At 45.8% G+C, this 22,500-nt stretch overlaps 2 protein-coding genes across 2 annotated transcripts in view; both read left to right on the plus strand.

Moving 5' to 3' along the window:
• LOC121690252 (C-type mannose receptor 2-like) overlaps positions 1-22,500 on the plus strand; it is a 1,098,322-nt gene that overhangs the window by 765,274 nt on the left and 310,548 nt on the right. The gene's annotated exons all lie outside the window — the stretch shown is intronic.
• Positions 1-22,500, plus strand: part of LOC121690288 (ADAMTS-like protein 1) — a 225,618-nt gene that overhangs the window by 202,284 nt on the left and 834 nt on the right. The window contains 10 exon segments of the mRNA XM_042070782.1: positions 927-1,137; positions 2,050-2,229; positions 4,592-4,745; positions 10,746-11,494; positions 12,201-12,634; positions 13,089-13,216; positions 13,611-13,710; positions 15,510-15,696; positions 19,769-19,878; positions 20,104-20,324. Coding sequence (XP_041926716.1) covers positions 927-1,137; positions 2,050-2,229; positions 4,592-4,745; positions 10,746-11,494; positions 12,201-12,634; positions 13,089-13,216; positions 13,611-13,710; positions 15,510-15,696; positions 19,769-19,878; positions 20,104-20,324 — 2,474 coding nt within the window.

Genomic DNA, 22,500 nt, shown 5'->3' on the forward strand with positions numbered 1-22,500 from the left:
GACAGCCATGTCTGCTGTGTTAAACTATCTCAACCATTCACAGAATGTAAAGTATTTTTTTTTATTTTCTCCGCTGGACACGGTAGGGAAATTCACACCCGCTCAGGTTGTCTGCTGTGTCTCGGGCTTCCACGCTTCGCGCTGCGTGTGTCAGAACGAGATCCAGAGGCCAGCAGGCCTTCCCACTGCCTGTTTTTCCACCTGGGTCCATTGTTTTCAGGCACAACAAACCCAGTGTTCGGCCTGTTTGCTTTGGCTAGCGCATAGCTCTAGCTATGCTAAGGGATCTCCACAGCTCAGCCCCATTCCTGGTCCACTGCAACCGGCTAGCAAAGGCCCACATGGCAATCTCCTCCGTTTTGGAGAGGACCCATGGAGGTCTTGATGAGGGGGGAGGGAGGTCAGCAGCAAGGTTTAGCTTGTGCAGCTAGCATAGTGCTACAGCGTCCCAGCCTGATGAGCTACCGTATGTTTTCTTGTTTCTTTTTATTAGCGTGGGTTAGCATATTAGCGTGGGTTAGCATATTAGCGTGGGTTAGCATTTGGACTGGTGGGCTGCCTCCATATGACTTTTTTGATTGGTTTTAAATAATGGTTTATGAAAGTGAAAAGGTTTCTCTTCTCCTCCTCTCCCTCCTCCATCTTTCATCTCTTATCTCTCTCATCCCCCTCTCCCTAATATCAACTTCCTTCCCTCTCTCTCTCCTTCTCTCTGTCTCCCTCCATCTCTCTCGCTCACTTCCTTCCTATCTCTCTCTCTCTCCTTCTCTTATTTCTCTCTCCCTCCATCTCTCTCCTTCCCACTCCCTCTCATTCTCCCTCCCTCCCTTCCTTCCTCTCTCTCTCTCTCCCTCTCTTATTTCTCTCTCCCTCCATCTCTCTCCTTCCCACTCCCTCTCTCTCTCTCTCTCTCCCTCATTTCTCAGGTGGGAGCTGAGCTTGTGGAGTTCCTGCTCTGCCACCTGTGGGGTGGGCCTGCGTTCGCGTGCGGTCACCTGCACCCTTCGTCCAGCGCGTGGCAGCAACCGCACGGAGGCCCTCCGAGATGAGGAGTGCCGGCCGCCCAAGCCCATCCCCGTGCAGGCGTGCAACCGCTTCGACTGCCACCCCACCTGGGAACCCCGAGACTGGGGACAGGTGCGTGCACTCAGCCAGATCTGTGCTGAAGGGGGAGAGAGAGAGAGAGAGAGAGAGAGAGAGAGATGGAGGGAGGGAAGGAGAGAGGGGGAGAGAGATTGAGGGAGGGAGAGAGAGACTGGACTGAAGGGGGAGAAATAGGAAAAGAGATGGAGAGATTACAAAACTGTCATGATGTCAAGAAATGTCAAATGTCTCATATTTACACTGATTATAAGCCCCATTTAAACATAATAAAATATGTATTTGATTATGGTCATTTGTGTATGTATCAGCCATAAAAAGGATTATGTCATATTGTTCCAGTTTATGTCTGGCTTCTCTACTTCTCTCTACATCTCTCTAAATCTCTCGTGATCACACTGATTAGTTCCCCCTTTTAAACTGATTGTAGAATTGACATTTCTGTCACTGGTTCTCTCTCTGTCACACTTATCTACGGCAGAGACTTTCTAATGAGGAGACACAGCACTCAAAGAATCCTCCATAGAAATGCATGGGGTTAGTTTGTAACACCAATATGGCAGTAGTCTACACATATCCTGCCCACTCTCTATGCCTCCCCATTCACTTGCATAGGAGAACAGCTGCCCCATAACTGCCCTCTCTGTGCCTCCCCATTCACTTGAATAGGAGAACAGCTGCCCCATAACTGCCCAAAGTCTGTTACCAAGATGGCCGCCGAGTGGGGGGACTTGTCTTTAAGGACTTTGGCAACAGTTCTTTGGATCCCTCATGTGTACACTGATTCACTCATGCATGACACTGGGGATAAGTTATTGTAATTTATATGTGTATTTGTACCCACATCATCATTTAAAATGAGCATAGTTATTGCTTTGTCACTGACCTCAGTACAGCTTATCCATGTATTTCTTTGCATATGCACATTTGCCTTTTTTGTCCCTGCAGTGCTCCCGTACCTGTGGGGTCGGTGCCCAGAAGCGGGAGGTGCTGTGCAAGCAGCGATTGGCTGATGGGAGTGTTCTGGAGCTGCCTGACACGTTCTGCCCCTCCCCCACCCCCCCCAGCCTGCAGGCCTGTGCCCGAGTGGCCTGCCCACCGCGCTGGGTACCCACAGACTGGACCCAGGTAACACAGCTGTGTGTGTGTGTGTGTGTGTGTGTGTGTGTGTGTGTGTGTGTGTGTGTGTGTGTGTGTGTGTGTGTGTGTTTGTGTTTGTGTGTTTGTGTGTGTGTGTGTGTGTGTGTGTGTGTGTGTGTGTCTGTACCAGAGTATCCTGCCCACTGTTTCCACCCTTCACTGGGTACCTACCACCTGGACCCAGGTAACAGGTAACACAGCTGTGTGTGTGTGTGTGTGTGTCTGTGTGTGTGTGTGTGTGTGTGTGTGTGTGTGTGTGTGTGTGTGTGTGTGTGTGTGTGTCTGTACCAGAGTATCCTGCCCACTGTTTCCACCCTTCACTGGGTACCTACCACCTGGACCCAGGTAACAGGTAACATAGCTGCGTGTGTGCGTGCGTGCGTGCGCGCATGCCTGTGTGCGTGCGTCCCTGCGTTCGTGCCTGCATGTGTGTGTGTGCGTGCGTGTGTGCATGTGTGTGTGTATGAAATGATACTATGCTGTGCATTACAACTTAAGGTATGGATTTCTCCACACTACTATGAAGCCATACCTGTATTATATTATATATGAAGCAATTATATTAGTTCACTCCTTGACATTGACTTATTTGCTCTGGATGATTCCTACAATCAGGTTGATTTTTCTTTAGTATAAGATGGATGTGAACGCGTTTTGAATGCTGATACTCTATTGGACGCTGATTTTGGTCCAGCACTGGATCTAGTTCAGCTCTGGAAAAACAACTGCAAGGAAAGCAAGAGAGAGAGAGAGAGAGAAGAGAGAGAGAGCAAAAGAGAGAGAGAGAGAAGAGAGACAGAGAACAAAAGAGAGAGGAGAGAGAGAGAGAGAGAGAGAGAGAGAGAGAAAAGAGAGAAAGAGAGAGGAGAGAGAGAGAGAGAGAGAGAGAAGAGAGAGAGAGAGAGAGCAAAAGAGAGAGAGAGAGAGAGTCCTGGAGGAGCTCTGCTTCAGATGACTTGAGCAGATTGATTAGCCGTGAAGCGCAACGCGGCGCCACGGGGGACACTAAAATAGCTGACCATCTCAGATGAGCTCTAACAGACAGAGATCAGTTTAGATCTCCCTCTGTTTATGTTAGGGCTAGCGTTGCACTCAATTGCATTCTCAGCACAGCTCAGCTTGGCAGGTGCAAGAGCCGCTGCTCGTTCATTCTGTTTCTCTCTCGCTCTCTCTCTCTCTCTTTTGCTCTCTCTCTCTCTCACTCTCTCTCCCTCTCTCTCCCTCGCTCTCTCTCTCTCTCCGATGGGAGTATAATCAGATGTCAGAATTCCACCCTCAGACATGGACGCAGCGGGGTTGTCTGGCCCCACGAGGCGGCCAGGCGAGCAAACAAAAGCGTCATTTCATCATGTTTATCTGAATGACTCCACGCCGTGTCCCACAGCTGGCACAAACAAGCCCCAAGCACAGAGCCGGCGAGACTCCACGCACATGCCGTTGTTCCTGGACAGTGGACACACCAGGGGCTAGCGTACGTCTGTGTTGTGCTGTAAGGGTCCCAAGGGCTCTTGTAAGGCTGCCGTGATGAGCTAACTTAAGAGGAGGATCCAAGGCCAAGAAGCCTGCTTCATCCTCCTCGTCCTCCCACACACACACACACACACACACACACACACACACACACTCGCACACTTTCACAAACTCATACACACACACACACACACACACACACACACAACCGTGCTGCGTCCCATGGGACAGTTTTATCCTGTTGATCTATGTGCGCACCTCGCTCCGCATCAGAGTCCTGGAATGTTCCGGAATGGTTCCTGTGGGCCGGGAGCAGAATGAGGTTAGCATAACAGCTCCTGCTGCACCGCTAGGCTAGGCAAGGGCCAAAGGCTGTCTTGCGCTTTTTCAAGCAACTCGTGGCCTAAGGGGAGAGACTGGAGGCTTTTCAGGGGCCTTGTATGTATGCACATTCCTGTGTGTGTGTGTGTGTGTGTGTGTGTGTGTGTGTGTCGTGCTGTGTACACGTGTCCACTCATGTACTCCAGTGCTTATCTGTTGATCAATGGGTTGAAGCACGCTCAGGTTCACTACGTTTGCTGCCAATTGGAGAACACGCAGTGAAATAATGTTCACGGTGATTCAGATTTGTCTTGACAAGAGACATGAAATGTTAACTTTTGTCTGTCTGTGTGTGTGTGTGTGTGTCTGTGTCTGTGTCTATGTGTGTGTGTGTATGTGTGTGTGTGAGCGTATGTGTGTGTGTGTGTGTATGTGTGTCTGTGTGTTTATGTGTGTGTGTGTGTGTGTGTGTACATGTGTCCATGTTTGTATGTGTATGTGTTTGTGTGTCTCGTGTGTGTGTGTCTGTGTGTGTGTGTGTGTGTGTGTGTCCACACAGTGCTCTGCCACCTGTGGTGAGGGTACCCAGAGGCTGCTGGTTGTGTGTCGACGCCAGGGTGAGAGTGGGCAATACCAGACCCTGCTGCCCGACGCCTGCTCGTCTGTTCCCCGGCCCAGCACTGTACGGCCCTGCACCAACGAGCCCTGCAAGAGTAAGACCCCCTACCCCCTCATCTAATCTATACACTAATCTACATATAATCTATACATACATGTCTAATCTATAGACTAATCTACATATAATGTATACATACATGTCTAATCTATACATTAATCTAAACTAGCATCTATATATGTCTAATCCTTGCAAGAGTAAGACCCCTAACCCCCTCATCTAATCTATACACTAATCTACATATAATCTATACATACATGTCTAATCTATACACTAATCTACATATAATCTATACATACATGTCTAATCTATACACTAATCTAAACTAGCATCTATATATGTCTAATCCTTGCAAGAGTAAAACCCCTAACCCCCTCATCTAATCTATATGTAATCTATACATTCATGTCTAATCTATACACTGCACATTCTAGGCCTTCGGACTCTAAGTCCATTTTTGTATACTTTGCCCTGCACAAGTAATACCCTCAACCCCTTCATCTAATCTATACATTCCACACTCCATACCTCCTTCATCTAATCTATATATTCCACACTCCATACACCCCTTCATCTAATCTATACATTCCACACTCCATACACCTCCTTCATCTAATCTATACATTCCACACTCCATACACCTCCTTCATCTTTCATCTAATCTATATATTCCACACTCCATACACCTCCTTCATCTAATCTATACATTCCACACTCCATACACCTCCTTCATCTAATCTATACATTCCACACTCCATACAGCTCCTTCGCACAGTAAGTCAGTTTGTTTTTGCAAGGGCCGTTCACACAAGGAGCGATAACTATAAAGATAACTCTAGATGTTAGTGACGTTATCCTTGTAGTTTATGTGTGGTTGTTGTGATTCATATTAACTAGTTTTTTGCCGTTAGCGTTCTTGGTGTGAATGGCTCTTTACTCTGTCAAATAAAGTACTCTGCGGTAGGAAACCTCATTCACTGACACTTATGCAATGTGGAAAAAAACACAGAAAATGGAACCCGTTCTGAAAACGTTATTGATGGAGGAAAGTTTTGGAAGAGGTGACTAACCTCATGTGTTTGACACAACATGAGGTCGTATTCGTTTTCAAATGTATGACTCTTTCGGACGAGACATACAGACTCGGTGTGCAGTGGCTTTTGCTTGAAGCTTTTCCGTATTTGTTGATAAATGGAACGGTCTGATTGCTGGACCAGTCCCTCCTGACCCCATTCTCACAGGCACTGCAAGAGTAATACCTTCACTGATGGATGTAAGAATTGTTGCTTTGGACAAAAGCGTCAGCCAAATGAATAGATCAGTGAGTCAGTGAGGATACCCGCTTGCAGAGAGCACACAGGCAGCTGTGGACACCACTAACATGTTGTTGTTCTTATAACGACACCACTAACATGTAGTTGTTTTTATAACGACACCACTAACATGTAGTTGTTTTTATAACGACACCACTAACATGTTGTTGCTTTTATAACGACACCACTAACATGTTGTTGCTTTTATAACGACACCACTAACATGTTGTTGTTTTTATAATGACACCACTAACATGTTGTTGTTCTTATAACGACACCACTAACATGTAGTTGCTTTTATAACGACACCACTAACATGTTGTTGTTCTTATAACGACACCACTAACATGTAGTTGCTTTTATAACGACACCACTAACATGTTGTTGTTCTTATAACGACACCACTAACGTGTAGTTGTTTTTATAACGACACCACTAATGTGTAGTTGTATTTATAATGACACCACTAACATGTAGTTGTTCTTATAACGACACCACTAACGTGTAGTTGTTTTTATAACGACACCACTAACGTGTAGTTGTTTTTATAATGACACCACTAACATGTTGTTGTTCTTATAACGACACCACTAACGTGTAGTTGTTTTTATAACGACACCACTAACATGTAGTTGCTTTTATAACGACACCACTAACATGTAATTGTTTTTATAACGACACCACTAACGTGTAGTTGTTTTTATAACGACACCACTAACATGTAGTTGCTTTTATAACGACACCACTAACATGTAATTGTTTTTATAATGACACCACTAACGTGTAGTTGTTTTTATAATGACACCACTAACATGTAATTGTTTTTATAACGACACCACTAACGTGTAGTTGTTTTTATAATGACACCACTAACATGTTGTTGTTCTTATAACGACACCACTAACATGTAGTTGTTTTTATAACAACACCACTAACGTGTAGTTCTGCTCTCTTCAAGTCTCATCCTATACTGCTCTTAAAAACCCTATGTTCATTTTGAGTCGATTTATATACTAAGACTGTTATGAACCCTATATTCACATCTCTTTCTATGCTGAATCAGTTATAAACCTATACCTTCATGTGAGTCGCTTTCTTTACTGCAACTTTTTCTCTTTCTGTGCCGAGACTGTTAGAAACCCTATGTTCACATGAGTTTCCTGCTATGCTGGGACTGTTATAAACGTTACATTCCCTCTCACATGCATTCCCAGTCTCCTCAGCAGTGTGGTTAGTCGATCGCCTCATTCCAGGCTGACTGCCCGATCCCTCAGGAGCAGTATTATTAACGCATAGATTATGTGTGTCTAATATCTGTCCGGTCGCTTGTGCGCTCGGCTGTGCGCTGTCTTTGCTGGTCTGATGCGTGTCCTAGGCCACTTGTTATTCTGACACCAGCACTACACGGAGGGCCAAGAGCCTCCCTCGGAACTCAGACCATCAGTTTGGTATTTACTGGCTCAGGGCAGACAAGAGGGACAGGGGAGATCGCAGCAGGGAGAGAGATGTATACTGAGAGGGGTGTCTGTGTGTGTGTGTGTGTGTGTGTGTGTGTGTCTGTGTGTCTGTGTGTGTGTGTGTCTGTGTATATGTATGTGTGTGTGTGTGTCTGTGTGTGTGTGTCTGTGTGTGTGTGTGTCTGTGTATATGTATGTGTGTGTGTGTCTGTGTGTGTGTGTGTCTGTGTCTGTGTGTGTGTGTCTGTGTGTGTGTGTGTCTGTGTGTATGTGTGTGTGTGTCTGTGTGTGTGTGTGTCTGGTGTCTGTGTGTGTGTGTCTGTGTGTGTGTCTGTGTGTGTGTCTGTGTGTGTGTTTGTTGTGTGTGTGTGTGTGTGTGTGTGTGTGTGTGTGTGTGTGTGTGTGTGTGTGATATTTTTCAGAGAGAGTGGACAGGGCAGGCCATAGTAGAGAGAGTAAAGGTTCCAGCACACCAATGCCGACATGAGTATGGCACGCTCTGCTTTCGACGGCCGATTGTTTAGATTCCATTGTTTTCAATACAATCCCCACACACCACCACCAAACCCTTTCGCCGCAGCAGCCACAGACTAGCCTACCATTCGGTTCTTTTTTTGTCGGTGCCGCTCATTTAAACCCAGTGTTGATTAAATGCTTGTCAGTTCCGCACTGGTGAGCGTGGGCAAATAACAGAACGCCCGCTTATGTTTTGCACACTGCCCCAACAAACGCCAACAAACCCCAACATTCTAAAGTTGGCAGTTGTTGGTTGTAGTCTTCGGAATGTTCAGAAAACCAACTTCCAGCACCCAACTGACATTGATTAAAACCAATGACTTTTGGACATGTTAAACTCAAACAATTCAACTCATAGACTGTATATATAGAACACTGCTGAATGCAGCCACACTGCACAGTTCTATATATATAGTCTATGATTCAACTCAAACTCAAATCCAACAAGCACAGACTGATGGCGCACATTGACCCAAAATGTTTGTTGGGGCAGTGTGCAGGCACCTTTGAGGGGAATCTGGGAACTATAGTTGCTGCAAATGTGAAAATAATTTTGTGAAAATAAATTGTCTTTTTTTTTTGGAAATTACATTGTCACATGTTTGCAGACACACACACTTAGACACATACACTCACACACACACACACACACACACACACACACACACACACACACACACACACACATTCACACACAGATACAGACACAGACACACACACACACACACACACACACACACACACAGACACACAGTGACACACACAGAGAGACACAGGCCCTGATGTGATTTAGAGGTGGTCGTGATCTGGCTCTTTAACTGGGCTGCAAGTTACACTCTGGGAAGAGCAGGGGAGCAGGACCAGGTGGAGACAGCTGTGGGCTCAAGACCTGTCTCTGACACGGCATCCTCCCACGACACGCACGCACGCACACACACACACAAACACACAAACACACACGCACACACACACACACACACACACACACACACACACACACGAACGCACGCAAACACACAAACACACACGCACACACACACACACACACACACAAACGCACACGCACACACACACACACACACACACACACACACACACAAACACACACGCACACACACACACACACACACACAAGCACACACACACACAGACACATAAGCACACACACACACACACTTGCATACCTGCTATGGAGATGACCGTGAACTGAAGACGTGTCTCAAACATTACAGCTGTGTACTCACACAGATAAACACACACACACACACACACACACACACACACATGTACATACCTGGAGATGGAGACAGGTGTGAGCTCAAGATATGTCTCTGACACGGCAGCCTCCCAGTTTTGCAGTCACACACACATACACACACACACACACACACACACACACACACACACACGCTAATACTCAAACACATGTACATACCTGGAGATGGAGACGGGTGTGAGCTCAAGATATGTCTCTGACACGGCAGCCTCCTAACTGTGCTATCTCTCTCTCTCACACACACACACACACACACACACACACTTGCATACCTGCTATGTAGATGAACTCAAGATGTGTCTCTAACACTACAGCTGTGTACTCACACAAATAAACACACACACACACACACGCACGCACGCTTGCATATATATGATGGAGATGAACTCAAAACGTGTCTCTAACACTACAGCTGTGTACTCACACCGATAAACACACACACACACACTCGCGCGTGCACGCTTGCATATATGCTCTGGAGATGAACTCAAAACGTGTCTCTAACACTACAGCTGTGTACTCACACCGATAAACACACACACACACACACACTTGCGCGTGCACGCTTGCATATATGCTCTGAAGATGAACTCAAAATGTGTCTCTAACACTACAGCTGTGTACTCACACCGATAAACACACACACACACACATGGACACCGTGAGACCAGTACACATACCAATGTTTCCACACACACACACACACACACACACTTGCATACATGGCGATGGAGATTTTGAGGTCAAGACGTGTCTCTAACACTGCAGCTGTGGAGCTCTCCAGTGCAGTGATGAGAGAGGAGTGTAGGGAGCAGAGGGCTCTCACACTAGACGTGGCAGTGCGGAGATGGAGTCTTTGTGTGTGTGTGTGTGTGTGTGTGTGAGGGCTCTCATGATAGACGTGGCAGTGCGGAGATGAAGTCTTTGTGTGTGTGTGTGTTGTGTGTGTGTGTGTGTGTGTGTGTGTGTGTGTGTGTGTGTGAGGGCTCTCATGATAGACGTGGCAGTGCGGAGATGAAGTGTGTGTGTGTGTGTGTGTGTGTGTGTGTGTGTGTAAGGGTGGTGTGGAGATGGAGTGTCCACGTGTGAGGGATAGGGGAACAGATGGGAGCAAGCAGATATGTTGTTGCAAGTTTATTAATACGGCACAATTTGGACACCTTGGAACTTGCAAGAGCTTTACAAATGAGAGGCTAAAACACACACACAGACACACACACACACACACACACTCACACTCACATATGCACACACACACACACACACACACACACACACACACACACACACTCACATATGCACACACATTCACACACATACAGACAGACACGCACACACACACACACACACACACACACACACACATCACATCACTCATATATATATATATATATATTTGTGCCAGTTGAGGACCAGACCAGCCCCAGTGCTGACCTCTGACCTCTGCCCTCTGACCTGCTCCCGTGTCCCCCTAGGTCCTCCAATGAAGCCGTCCGTGTCCAGGCCGGAGCCCAGCATCCTGGCCCAGCGCAAAGTTTACATCCAGTGGCGCAAGGGCCGCAAGCTGCACTTCATCGTTGGCGGCTACGCATACCTGCTGCCCTGGACCTCCGTGGTCATTCGCTGCCCCACGCGTCGCGTCCGCAAGGGCCACATCCGCTGGCTGAAGGACGGCCGGCCACTAGGGGGCGCATCGTCGTCGTCGACAGTGCCGTCGTCGTCGACGACGATGCCGTTGTCTCCGTCGTCGCTTCCCCCTGCCCCTGCGCCGGCCACTGTGCAAGCCCGCCTGACCGTCTCCCCGATGGGCTACATCCGCATCCAGCAGGTCCAGGTGTCCGACGCCGGCGTCTACACCTGCGTGGCCGGCCAGGCGCAGGAGAGCTTCGTGCTGAAGGTCATCGGGAGTAAGAGGAAGCTGGCCGTGCCTCAGGGCAACCTCTGGCTGCCGCCGGACGACGCTGACCGCGACAACAACGACGACGCAGGACGGGAGAAGAAGAACGTCCAGCAGCCGGGGGCGATGGCGGTGGCAGCGGGCACCGTGGTGTCGGAGGAGAAGGCCAGGGAGCTGCGTGCGTCGCTTGGGCGCTATGACACCCTCGTCCAGAGGCTGCTGGACGCCAGGGACCAGGGCAGCATCTCCAAGGAGCTCCTGGACGCCGCGGCGGAGGATGGAGGCGCCGCCATGATCCTGGTGGCGGAGACGCACGCGCTGGACGAGGTATCATTTATATATTTATATGTTTAAGGTATATAATTTATATTTAGATTTATATATTTAAGGTATATAATTTATATTTAGATTTATATATTTAAGGTATATTTAATTTATATTTATATTTATATGTTTAAGGTATATTTAATTTATATTTATATTTGATATATAAATATATTTATATTATTCTCTTATATGTCCATATCACTATCCCCACTCTTTCTACTGTATATTGCATCTTGCTTGTGTTTGTTGAGGGGTCCACGACCATGGCACCCTTGACAGGGACAACAAGGAAGCGATCATCCTCAGCTGCACTCTGAATTACAGGCTCAGTCCCAGTCATGCTTGATCATCCTTTAAGCACACTATGTTGATATTTGATTTAGTTTATATAGTATATTTAGTATTTAGTATCATGTTTATCTTCTACTGTCTCTATTGTACAGTGGAGTTTTTTTATAAGTATATTCCTTTTTCTGCTGTAAGTGCATGTTGTGTGTGATGTCTGTATGCTGCTGAGACCTTGAATTTCCCCTTGGGGATCAATAAAGTATCTATCTATCTATCTATCTATCTATCTATTATCTATCTATTTATCATCTATCTATCTATCTATCTATCTATCATCTATCTATCTATCTATTATCTATCTATCTATTTATCATCTATCTATCTATCTATCTATCTATCTATCTATCTATCTCTCTAGGTGCTGCGTAACCTGTCGGGCGGTCAGCAGAAGGACTCGGTTCTGGCCCAGCTCCTGGGCGAGCTCACGCACAGCCACGGAGAGAACAACGAGTCCACGCTGCACCTGCAGGAGGAGCCGGACGCCTCCGAGACCTCTGCGCCCAGCGACGCCTCCGCCTCCGAGACCTCCGCGTCTGCGTCTGCGTCTGTCCAGCTGCAGCTGCGCCGCACCGCGGCCTTCTCCACCGGACCGCTCCGCAAGCCGGCCATCCACGCGCCGCGCAGGCCCTCGGGCACCGCGTCCAGCCCTCTGGAGCCCGTGGCGTACGTGGGCGGTCCGGTCCTGGTGCCGAGGAAGGCGGTCCGTCTGCGGCTCAAGTGCCAGGCCCAGGGCAACCCGGAACCGGTCCTCACCTGGGCCAAGGACGGCCAGGAGCTGCAGGCCAGCAGCAGGTAAGGACGACCTGAACACACCTTTATCTTCAGGTGGGAAGGGCACTGGAAATGTGTGTGTGTGTTTGTGTAAGGATGTGTGTGTGTGTGTGTGTGTGTATACGTGCGTATACTCTGTCTGTGTGAGTTTGTGTAGTCATTGATGTGTGTACTGGTCTCAGTAGCTTCGTGGTGTGTGTTATGTGTGTATGTGGTATGTGTGTGTGTGTGCGTGTGTGTATGTGTTTGTGTGTATTAGCACTGATGTGTGTACTGGTCTCAGTAGCCTCGTGGTGTGTGTGTGTGTGTTGTGTGTGTGTGTGTGTGTGTGTGTGTGTGTGTATTAGCACTGATGTGTGTACTGGTCTCAGTAGCCTTGTGGTGTGTGTGTGTGTGTGTGTGTGTGTGTGTGTATTAGCACTGATGTGTGTACTGGTCTCAGTAGCCTCGTGGTGTGTGTGTGTGTGTGTGGCAGAGTAGCCCTTCTGCCAGACGGCTCGCTCCTCATCAGAAGCCCTGGAGACGCCGATGTGGGTCTCTACACCTGCTCCGCCCACAACCACCTTGGCTCCGCCTCCCTCTCCTCAATCGTACACCTCGCAGGTGAGAGACGGCCCGCCCACCCGGCCTCAACCCAAAGCATTCTGGGAAACATCCCTCTCCCTCAGACATCCACCGTCTCAATCCTCTGCGCACATCTCTGAACTGATGCACAGAAATGTTTGGTGGGATCTGCTAGAGCATTTTCACTCAAATCTTCAAAAAAAAATAATAATAAAACATTTGCTCAAAACTCACTTTCTCAGTTGACTTTGGTCAGTGGTGAAGAGCTCACTCACTTCTCTGCCAGAATATTCCATGGAACTGTTACAGTAACTAAATCCTTGACAGCTTCCACTAACAACTCTGTGTTGCATGCTTGAAATATTCTCCCATGCAATCCCACACTTTGATATATTCTAATGTTCCTGTGTAATTGCTGCGTATCGGATTATAGATCCCAGCTGTGGAGATGATGCAACTGCAGGGAACAGCTCGCTCTGTTTGAACACGTCCTTCGGATCACAGCTCTGCCATGGACAACACTGCCCCCAGAGGTAAGACCATGGTACTGCAGTCGTGAAGAACTAGTTGAGATTTGGGGACCTTAAGATTTATATTTTCTTTCCACTTGTTCAGGCAAATGGTTTTATAATGATTAATGATTAATGATTACCTTTACTATACCCAGCAGAAACACAATTCAATTACTGTATTATGGGGGGCAGTGTGACGCAACTGACTACAGAGCCCATACCCAATCGGGCCCAAGTGCTCACGGAGACCCAGTTGCGAGTCCGGGTCATTTAGAGGTTGGGTCATTTAGAGGTTGGGTCATTTCCAAATCCCATAGAGGAAGGAAGAGAGAAAGTGTGTGTGTGTGTGATGGAGAGAGAGAGAGAAAGAAAGATGGAGAGATGAAGAGAGAGAAGGATGTGTGTTGGTGGCCTTAAGGTTAATGGAGTATAATACAATAGGGTTTTATTGTGCTGTCCCGAGCTAAATAGAAAGGAAGAGAGAGAGAGAGAGAGAGAGAGAGAGAGAGAGAGAGAGAGAGAGAGAGAGAGAGAGAGAGAGTCAAGTTAAGTCAAGTGGGTTTTATTGTCATTTCAACCATATACACTGTATATAGTGACACAAAACAACATTTTACCATGGATCAAGTGGTGTTACATTTAAAAACGTTGTTTCGTCTTACCATATGGTTTTACTATATACAGTGTATATGGTTGAAATGAGAGAGGGAGAGAGAGAGTAATGATTGTTGGTGGCCTGAGAGAGTGAGATGTTGAGAGAGAGAGAAATGAATGAGTGGCCTTAAAGTTAATGGAGTATAATATGATTTTATGGTGCTGACTGATGATGAAGAGGAAGAAGTGTGTGAGAGGGGGAAGAGAAAAAGAGAGGTTGGGTGAGGGAGGGAAAGAGTGATGTAGGAGGGAGAGAGAGAGAAAGAGAGGTTAGGTAAGGGAGGGAGAGAGTGATGTAGGAGGGAGAGAGAGAGAGATGAGGAGAGATAGTTGTATTGTACTGTTGCAAGCTCAGACTAATGATGAAGAGGAAGAATGCTTTAGCGAGATAGAGGGAGAGGGAGAGAGAGATGGAAAGAGGGAGAGAGAGAGAGAAAGAGGGAAGTGTGTCAGTGGTCTTAAGGTTAATGAAGTATAATAGAGTAGGGTTTTATTGTGCTGTCCCAAACTCAGACTGATGATGACTTTCCTGTCTAGTCACCTGCTTCCTGGGGCAGTAACTGAATAGCCAGATTTCACTCATCTGTGACAGTGTGTGTGTGTCTGTCTGTGTGTGGGTTTGAGAGAGAGAGGGAGAGAGAGAGAGAGAGAGAGAGAGAGAGAGAGAGAGAGAGAGAGAGAAAGAAGATATGCAACTGAGCCTCCAAAATCTCCTCAAAATCCCAACATCACGTGTGTGTGTGTGTGTCACATCATGCATCCGTTCCAAGGCAATGAGGATGTCCCCAGTGTCTGTGTGTGTGTGTATGTGTGTGTGTGTGTGTGTGTGTGTGTGTGTATGTGTGTGTGTGTGTGTTTGTGCTGAGCAACAGCATTGGTCATGGCTGCTGTGTCCCATTTTATTATTATTTTATTTTATTTGGTTAGATGCAAAGGCCCATTGCAGTTTGCAGTGTGTGTGTGTGTGTGTGTGTGTGTGTGTGTATGTATGTGTGTGTGTGTGTATGTGTGTGTGTGTGTATGTGTGTGTGTGTATGTGTGTGTGTGTGTATGTGTGTGTGTGTGTGTGTGTGTGTGTGTGTATGTGTGTGTGTGTGTGTGTGTGTGTGTGTCTGTAATAATGTCTCTCTCCCTCCCTCTTCCTCTTCCTCTTCCTCCCCCTGTAGGTGGCTGCTCTCTGCGTGGTCGGCCTGCTCTGCCCCCTGTGGTGGGGGGGTGCAGACGCGCCGGGTCACCTGCCGTGGGGGGCCTGAGGGGGAGCTCAGGTGCAGGGGGGCGGGGAAGAGACCCCCCCTCTCCCAGAGCTGCAACACCCAGCCATGCTCCCACTGGTCCTCCACCGCCTGGGGCCCCGTGAGTACCTACCCTCAATACGTGTGTGTGTGTGTGTGTGTGTGTGTGTGTGTGTGTGTGTGTGTGCGCGTGCGTGTGTGTGTGTGTGTGCCGATGCCCCCCCCCCCCCCAATGTGTCTTCTGCCCTACCTAATATGTGACTGAAATTCACACCCATACATATATCCCACGTATATCACACCCATACATATATCCCACGTATATCACACCCCTCCTATATTCCACGTATATCACACCCATACATATATCCCACGTATATCACACCCATACATATATTCCACGTATATCACACCCATACATATATCCCACGTATATCACGTATATCACACCCATACATATATCCCACGTATATCACACCCATACATATATTCCACGTATATCACACCCATACATATATCCCACGTATATCACACCCCTACATATATCCCACGTATATCACACCCCTATATATATCCCACGTATATCACACCCATACATATATCCCACGTATATCACACCCATACATATATCCCACGTATATCACGTGAACGAGCAGAACCCGGGCTTTCCAATGATACTAATGCCAAGTTCTTCATAACTAATGACAGAAAAAAGGCTAATGAATTGCGTCCACATATCCTTATGCACTATGCGCAACTATTTGTCCATCAGACTCAAGCAAGCCTTCCTCAGAAATCAAATTACTCTCTTGCATCCTTAAAGTGACAGTGATGGTAATTTTGATACCACAGATGAAATAGAGACCCGGTCAGACCAATAAAGTAGTGTGAAAAATCAGGAACAGAGTTTATTTACAATGATGCGCATCAAGGGAGAGACAGCATGACTTCACCTAAAGATCCATCAGCTGCTCTAACTAGACAATGTAATAGTTAGGGTTTAAGTATCCTTCCAGGCTGACGGGAGATGGCGTTGGTCATCCCATTTCACATGGACTACACTGAATCAGACTCTGATTAGTGGCAACCTGGCAATCCGGAGCAGATAGCTACTGACGCAGCCATGCAGAACAGTGAAACACTGCAAAGTCATAAGTCATAATATTCCCGCTTATCTCTAAATACAGTCACACACAGATATACACAGGGACAGTTCAGATATCATACAGTCGTACAGAATCATACTTTTAGTATCAAAGTGACCCACTAATGAGAAAGGCAGTCATTAAACCACATGTTGGAATATTGGACGTAATGTTCTATTCCACTTTCTCTCAACAGGCACTCAATTAGACCACCACCAAAACAATGTAATGACATTAAATAATGTTTATAGTTTAGCTCACAGGGGGGATAGTGGCCTATGCCATGAAAGTTTAATTTTCAATTAATTATAAATAATAATTTTCTGTGCTTTATTTTTTTGCTTTATATCCATCTACCAATAATGTACTGTAAATGACAAAGCTGAAAATTAACACAAAAGAAAAACATGAATAATCCTGTCTGTGCTGATACTAAGGGTTTTGTTGTGACCAGTTCAAGAGCTGTGATAATCCTGCTTTGTACCTGGCATTTGTTTTCCATAGCAGATGCCTTGAATCTGTTGATGGTTAGTCTATGTCATATTTGTATGTGTACGTGATGTTTACTAGGAAAATGGTCCACTCATTGTGCCCACTCAAAAATTATATTTGCCCCCCCAATCTGAGCAGCCTAGATCTGGGCCTGTGTGTGTGTGTGTGTGTGTGTGTGTGTGTGTGTGTGTGTGTGTGTGTGTGTGTGAGAGAGAGAGAGAGAGAGAGTGTTTGTGTTGGTGTTTGTGTTTACTTAGTTTAGCTAAAAATGTCTTTATCCATCCAGAGGTGCCACATAAAAGGCACAGCCTCTGATTCTTAGCCACTGTTTTTTTAATCCAGAGGCCCCACATTAAAGGTACAGCCTTTGAGTCTAATCCTAATCTAATTGTGTTTATGCTCAAGCAGACACATTACATTCCAAAAGAAAAAAACTCCAAGGTACCCTCAGTTTAGTTAAAAAGCCATTTTCATGGCTTGGTTATTTGAACCTTTTTTTAAAAAAAAAAAAAAAACTCTGACGTGTTTCAGCACCAAGCCTTCATCAGGGAGGCGGACAGTCCACCAATCAGAGCCTTCCACCTCAGAAAACATGGTGTATGCACGTGTCCAAAACGACCAGCAGATGGCGTGATCACAGCCCATCTAGGAAAACATGGTGTATGCATGTGTCCAGAACAACCAGCAGATGGCGTGATCACAGCCTATCTAGGAAAACATGGTGTATGCACGTGTCCAAAACGACCAGCAGATGGCGTGATCACAGCCCATCTAGGAAAACATGGTGTATGCATGTGTCCAGAACAACCAGCAGATGGCGTGATCACAGCCTATCTAGGAAAACATGGTGGATGCATGTGTCCAGAACAACCAGCAGATGGCGTGATCACATCCCATCTAGGAAAACATGGTGTATGCACATTTCCAAAACAACCAGCAGGTGGCGTGATTACAGCCCATACTGTTCATCAAGAAAGTTCTAACAAGCTACTTTCCCAAAAAGTTGTTGTTCCTTTAATTGTATATGACTTATTTTAGGTTTAAGGTTTTAGGTTTTATTATTTTGCACAAATTTAAAATACATTAGATGAAAAAAAAGATAAAAGTAAACAATGCAATGCAGGCAGAAAGCCAGCAGACTTATTTGGAACCTCCCTCAATAATAACAACATTTCATATTATACAACATTTAAAATCAACATAGTTACAGTTTTTCTCAGTCGTTTTGGTGCATTTCTCGAATCATCATTAACATTTGCACAGTTAGTGCATTTCTCAAAACAATTAGTTCAAACTACACCGCATACTGGATTTCCCTTCAAAAGTGTGTATCTTGCTCACAATGCTTTGTTTATGTCTCAAAAGCAAGTACAGTATTTATGCCAATGAAACTGTCAGTGCAATCAAAATGACAAGTCCTGACGTCATTGTTTATGTCCAGATAGTCAAACTGCTTTGTTGTGTTGTTAAAATTACTTTTCTGATGAACAATGCACAAGGCAGCACTATTTTAGCTATCTCTAAACTACAAAGTTACACATTAGTGTATGTGGAGGGGGTTGATTACAAGAGAGTGGATATGTTCCAAAGTTTTTACTTTTGACAGACGTTGTGATAGTATAAAGTAAGCAAAGGCTTGTACAGCATTGTGCAAAGGGAAAGAGGTGTGCACCACTGGAGGCTAGATTTACAGTATAAGAAAATCATTCTACATCCTCTTGACGTTCCTATCTGTCAGGTCACATATACACTACTCACAAAAAGTCAGGGATATTTGGCTTTCGGGTGAAATTTCAGGATGAACCTAATATCCACTATAACTTTTACAGGTGAACTAACTGTCATGTGACCTTCTCTAAACTTTTGAATGCACATGTCCAACAGTTCAATGTCACTTTCTGTACTGAAACATTAAATTTCACCCGGAAGCCAGATACCCCTAACTTTTTGTGAGTAGTGTTAGTGTATGTATATGCTAGATAGACTATGACAACTTATTATGACAACTAGTTCAACACATTTGCATGTAATGAAACAAGAGATGAAATAAGGCCAATTTATTGTATAGTATAGGACTATTCAGCAGGGAACCAGTATAGTGCATTTTGACCAACATGACATTAGCAATTGAAATAAAAAAAAAACAGCAGACATTTGTACAACATCAGTTGCATGGATGTACTAAAGCTTTGCTATTTGTTCAAGATGGGGAGAAACTGCTTCAATGATGTGCCCAAGTGATGAGATGATATGGAGTTTGAACAAACAGTTTTCAGAATTTCAATTATGATCTGAGAAATGTGCCAAAGCAACTGAGAAAAACTGTAACATAGCATGGCTAGACCTCCTGTGAGTAATAATAAAACATCCAGTCAGCTATCTAATGCCCTGGGGCGCGTTTCTCAAAACCACGGTTGCTAACTAAATTAGCAACTTTGTTGGTTGCAATGCAATTTACCATTGCCAACCAACTAAGTTGCTAACAGGTTAGCAACTGTGGTTTCGGGAAACGCACCCCTGTTTGATAAGCCTGCTCTCTGTCGCCCTCTCTGGCAGTGCCATGGCCATTGTGTGGGACTGCGGCAAGCCACCCAGCACCGGCACGTGTTCTGCCAGGACAGGAACGGCACCAGGGTCTCCCACCGCATGTGTGGCGCCTTCCCCAGGTAAGCAGGGGAACTGCACCATCTCACAAAACACACTGCAGTACATAAAATATATTCACAACAGTGCTGAAAGCCACTCGAAAAAAGACTGTTGTACATTATGTCATCATATATTATATACTGGCCAAGTCAACAGTTGAAAATTAGCCAGCTTGCTAACACTGGCACATTTACAGAAATGTTCATTAATGTGTGTGTGTGTGTGTGTGTGTGTGTGTGTGTCAGACTGCCCTCCCAGAGGAACTGTACGAGCCAGGCCTGCTCCATCCAGTGGCGTATGGGACCCTGGACCCAGTGCACGGCCACCTGCGGTCGCCATGGTTTCCAGTCGCGTTACGTGGCATGCGCCCACAGCCGCACGGGGAAACTGGCGCGGGAGATACACTGCTCCTGGAGGCCCCGTCCAGCCAGCTGGCAGAGGTGCAACGTCCAGTCCTGTGGCAGAGGTGAGGGAGAGAGAGGGGGATATGGAAGAGAGAGAGAGAGAGAGAAGGAAGATAAAATGAAAAAAAAGAGTGATTGCATGAGAAAGGGGAAGTGAGAGGGAGGGGAAGAGGTAGAGATTAGATTAGATTAAACTTTACTGTCATTGTGCAGAGTACAAGTACAAAAACAAGGAAAGGCAGTTTGCGTCTAACCAGAAGTGCAAAAAATGCAATGTGATATACAAAGTATAGACAGGTGGTGCATAGACAGGACAAGAAATATAGTGCCGTGTAGACAGTAGTATACAGTTGGTTTACAGAAGGTGGTTTAGAGTAATATAAATGAAATATAAATATGTGCAGTGTATTAGCCGTTACCTTGTAAGAGCAGAAAAAGTCATTAGTTGGTTGGATGCAGAGCTAGAGTTCAGTAAGGGGACAGAGAGCGGGGGGGGATAAAACAAATGAAAGAAAGAGAGTGACTGCATGAGAAAGAGGTAAAGAAAGAGAAGGAAAGAGGGAAGGAAAGGAGAAGTGGAAGAAAAGCCAGAGATTGAAAGAGAAAAAGAGAGTGATGGAGTAAACGAAAAAGAAAGAGGGAAGTGTCTGGACAGAAAAGAGGAAGAGAAACATAAGGCAGACAAAACAAAGTGTTTGGTTTTTCCCAGTTACATAGTAAATCCCTTTAAAATACTTCCAATGGTTTCACCGCAGAATTGCGTGGTAGGAGAAATTTGGTCTCTGCATTTATCCCAATCTGTGAATTAGTGAAACACACTCAGCACACAGTGAGGTGAAGCACACACTAATCCCAAAGCAGTGAGCTGCCTGCTACAGCGGCGCTTGGGGAGCAGTGAGGGGTTAGGTGCCTTGCTCAAGGGCACTTCAGCCGTTCCTACTGGTCAGGGTTCGAACCGGTAACCGTCCGGTTACAAGTCCGAAGCGCTAACCAGTAGGCCACGGCTGCCCCAGGTTAGTCATTGAGAGTACAGGGCCAAACTTATTCCTGACAAAACTGAGAAAAAAAGGCCGCATTTTGCATATAAAAATGTTTATTGCTGCTTAGCGTTTCGGCATAGATCCCCTGGGGATCAATAAAGTATCTATCTATCTATCTATCTATCTGTGCCTTCTTCAGTGCGCTCCCTGTGAGTAAACTTTATTTATGGAGATACAAGGTAGTGAGTCAGCTTGGTCTGCTTATGATGGCAGCTAAAGCTGGTCCAAGCTGAGACCATGCAACAGCATCACATTAGAGTTTCCTCTCTGAACTATCTGCACCATCCCGTCAGGGCAGTTCCCCAGTTCCCCCCACTACCCCCTGGTGTCCCTGGGGGATCTTTCCGATCTATCCTGGGGGGAGCTCCTCTCACACCCTGGCCTGGCCAGTCTGCCTGGAGCCCCTGACATTGGGTGTTAAAGACCCTATTTACATTTGTCTTTAAAATGCGTCTTGGGGGATCTGTGGAAGTGGCCTGTTCTGAATACAAATGTGAACAATCAACCCAGATGCATTGTGATCCGATCACTCACACCTCTTGCTGAGGGGCTCTGAGACCCCATTTGACCGCATACCTTTTGTAGTGCAAATGCCCATGCCTTCTGATGCCCTGGACAATGGGAGTTCTAATGAATGTGATGTTGTCAGTAACGGAATCTAAGTAGTCTGCAACATCTCTCTTTACTCCTTGGATACATGATATAAAATAATTACCTTATTTTCCGGACTATAAGTATTTATTTAGAAAATTTCTTCATTTCACAAAATCCAAGACCAAGAACACGCAGCGACTATGTAACTGAACACATAGAGGCCAAAAAGATTGAGAATTCTACTGGGAATGTTGAAGACAGACGAAGGAGTGAAGGGCCAGATGGTAATTGTAAAGCAATTTACAAAAGATTCACTGAACAAAAGTGCTGATGTGGTACATGAAAATGTTTTTAAATGTTAATTTAACCAGCCAAACTATGAAAAAAAGTGTGACTTATAGTCAGGAAAATATGGTATACATTTAATTTGTATATCACTTCTCAAGACACTCAAAGCACTGTGTAAGACATGTGTAAGCCATGATGTGTCTTGGCAGACCACTTGCAGTCGCCCAAGACACATTCTAAATAAAGACAAATAAAAAATGGACACAGTCCCAAAAAGGCATCTTGGGATCAGATCATAAGTGGACAGTCTCAATCA

Source organism: Alosa sapidissima, chromosome 18 (assembly GCF_018492685.1).
Source record: "Alosa sapidissima isolate fAloSap1 chromosome 18, fAloSap1.pri, whole genome shotgun sequence".
In the NCBI taxonomy this organism is placed as follows: Eukaryota; Metazoa; Chordata; class Actinopteri; order Clupeiformes; family Clupeidae; genus Alosa; species Alosa sapidissima.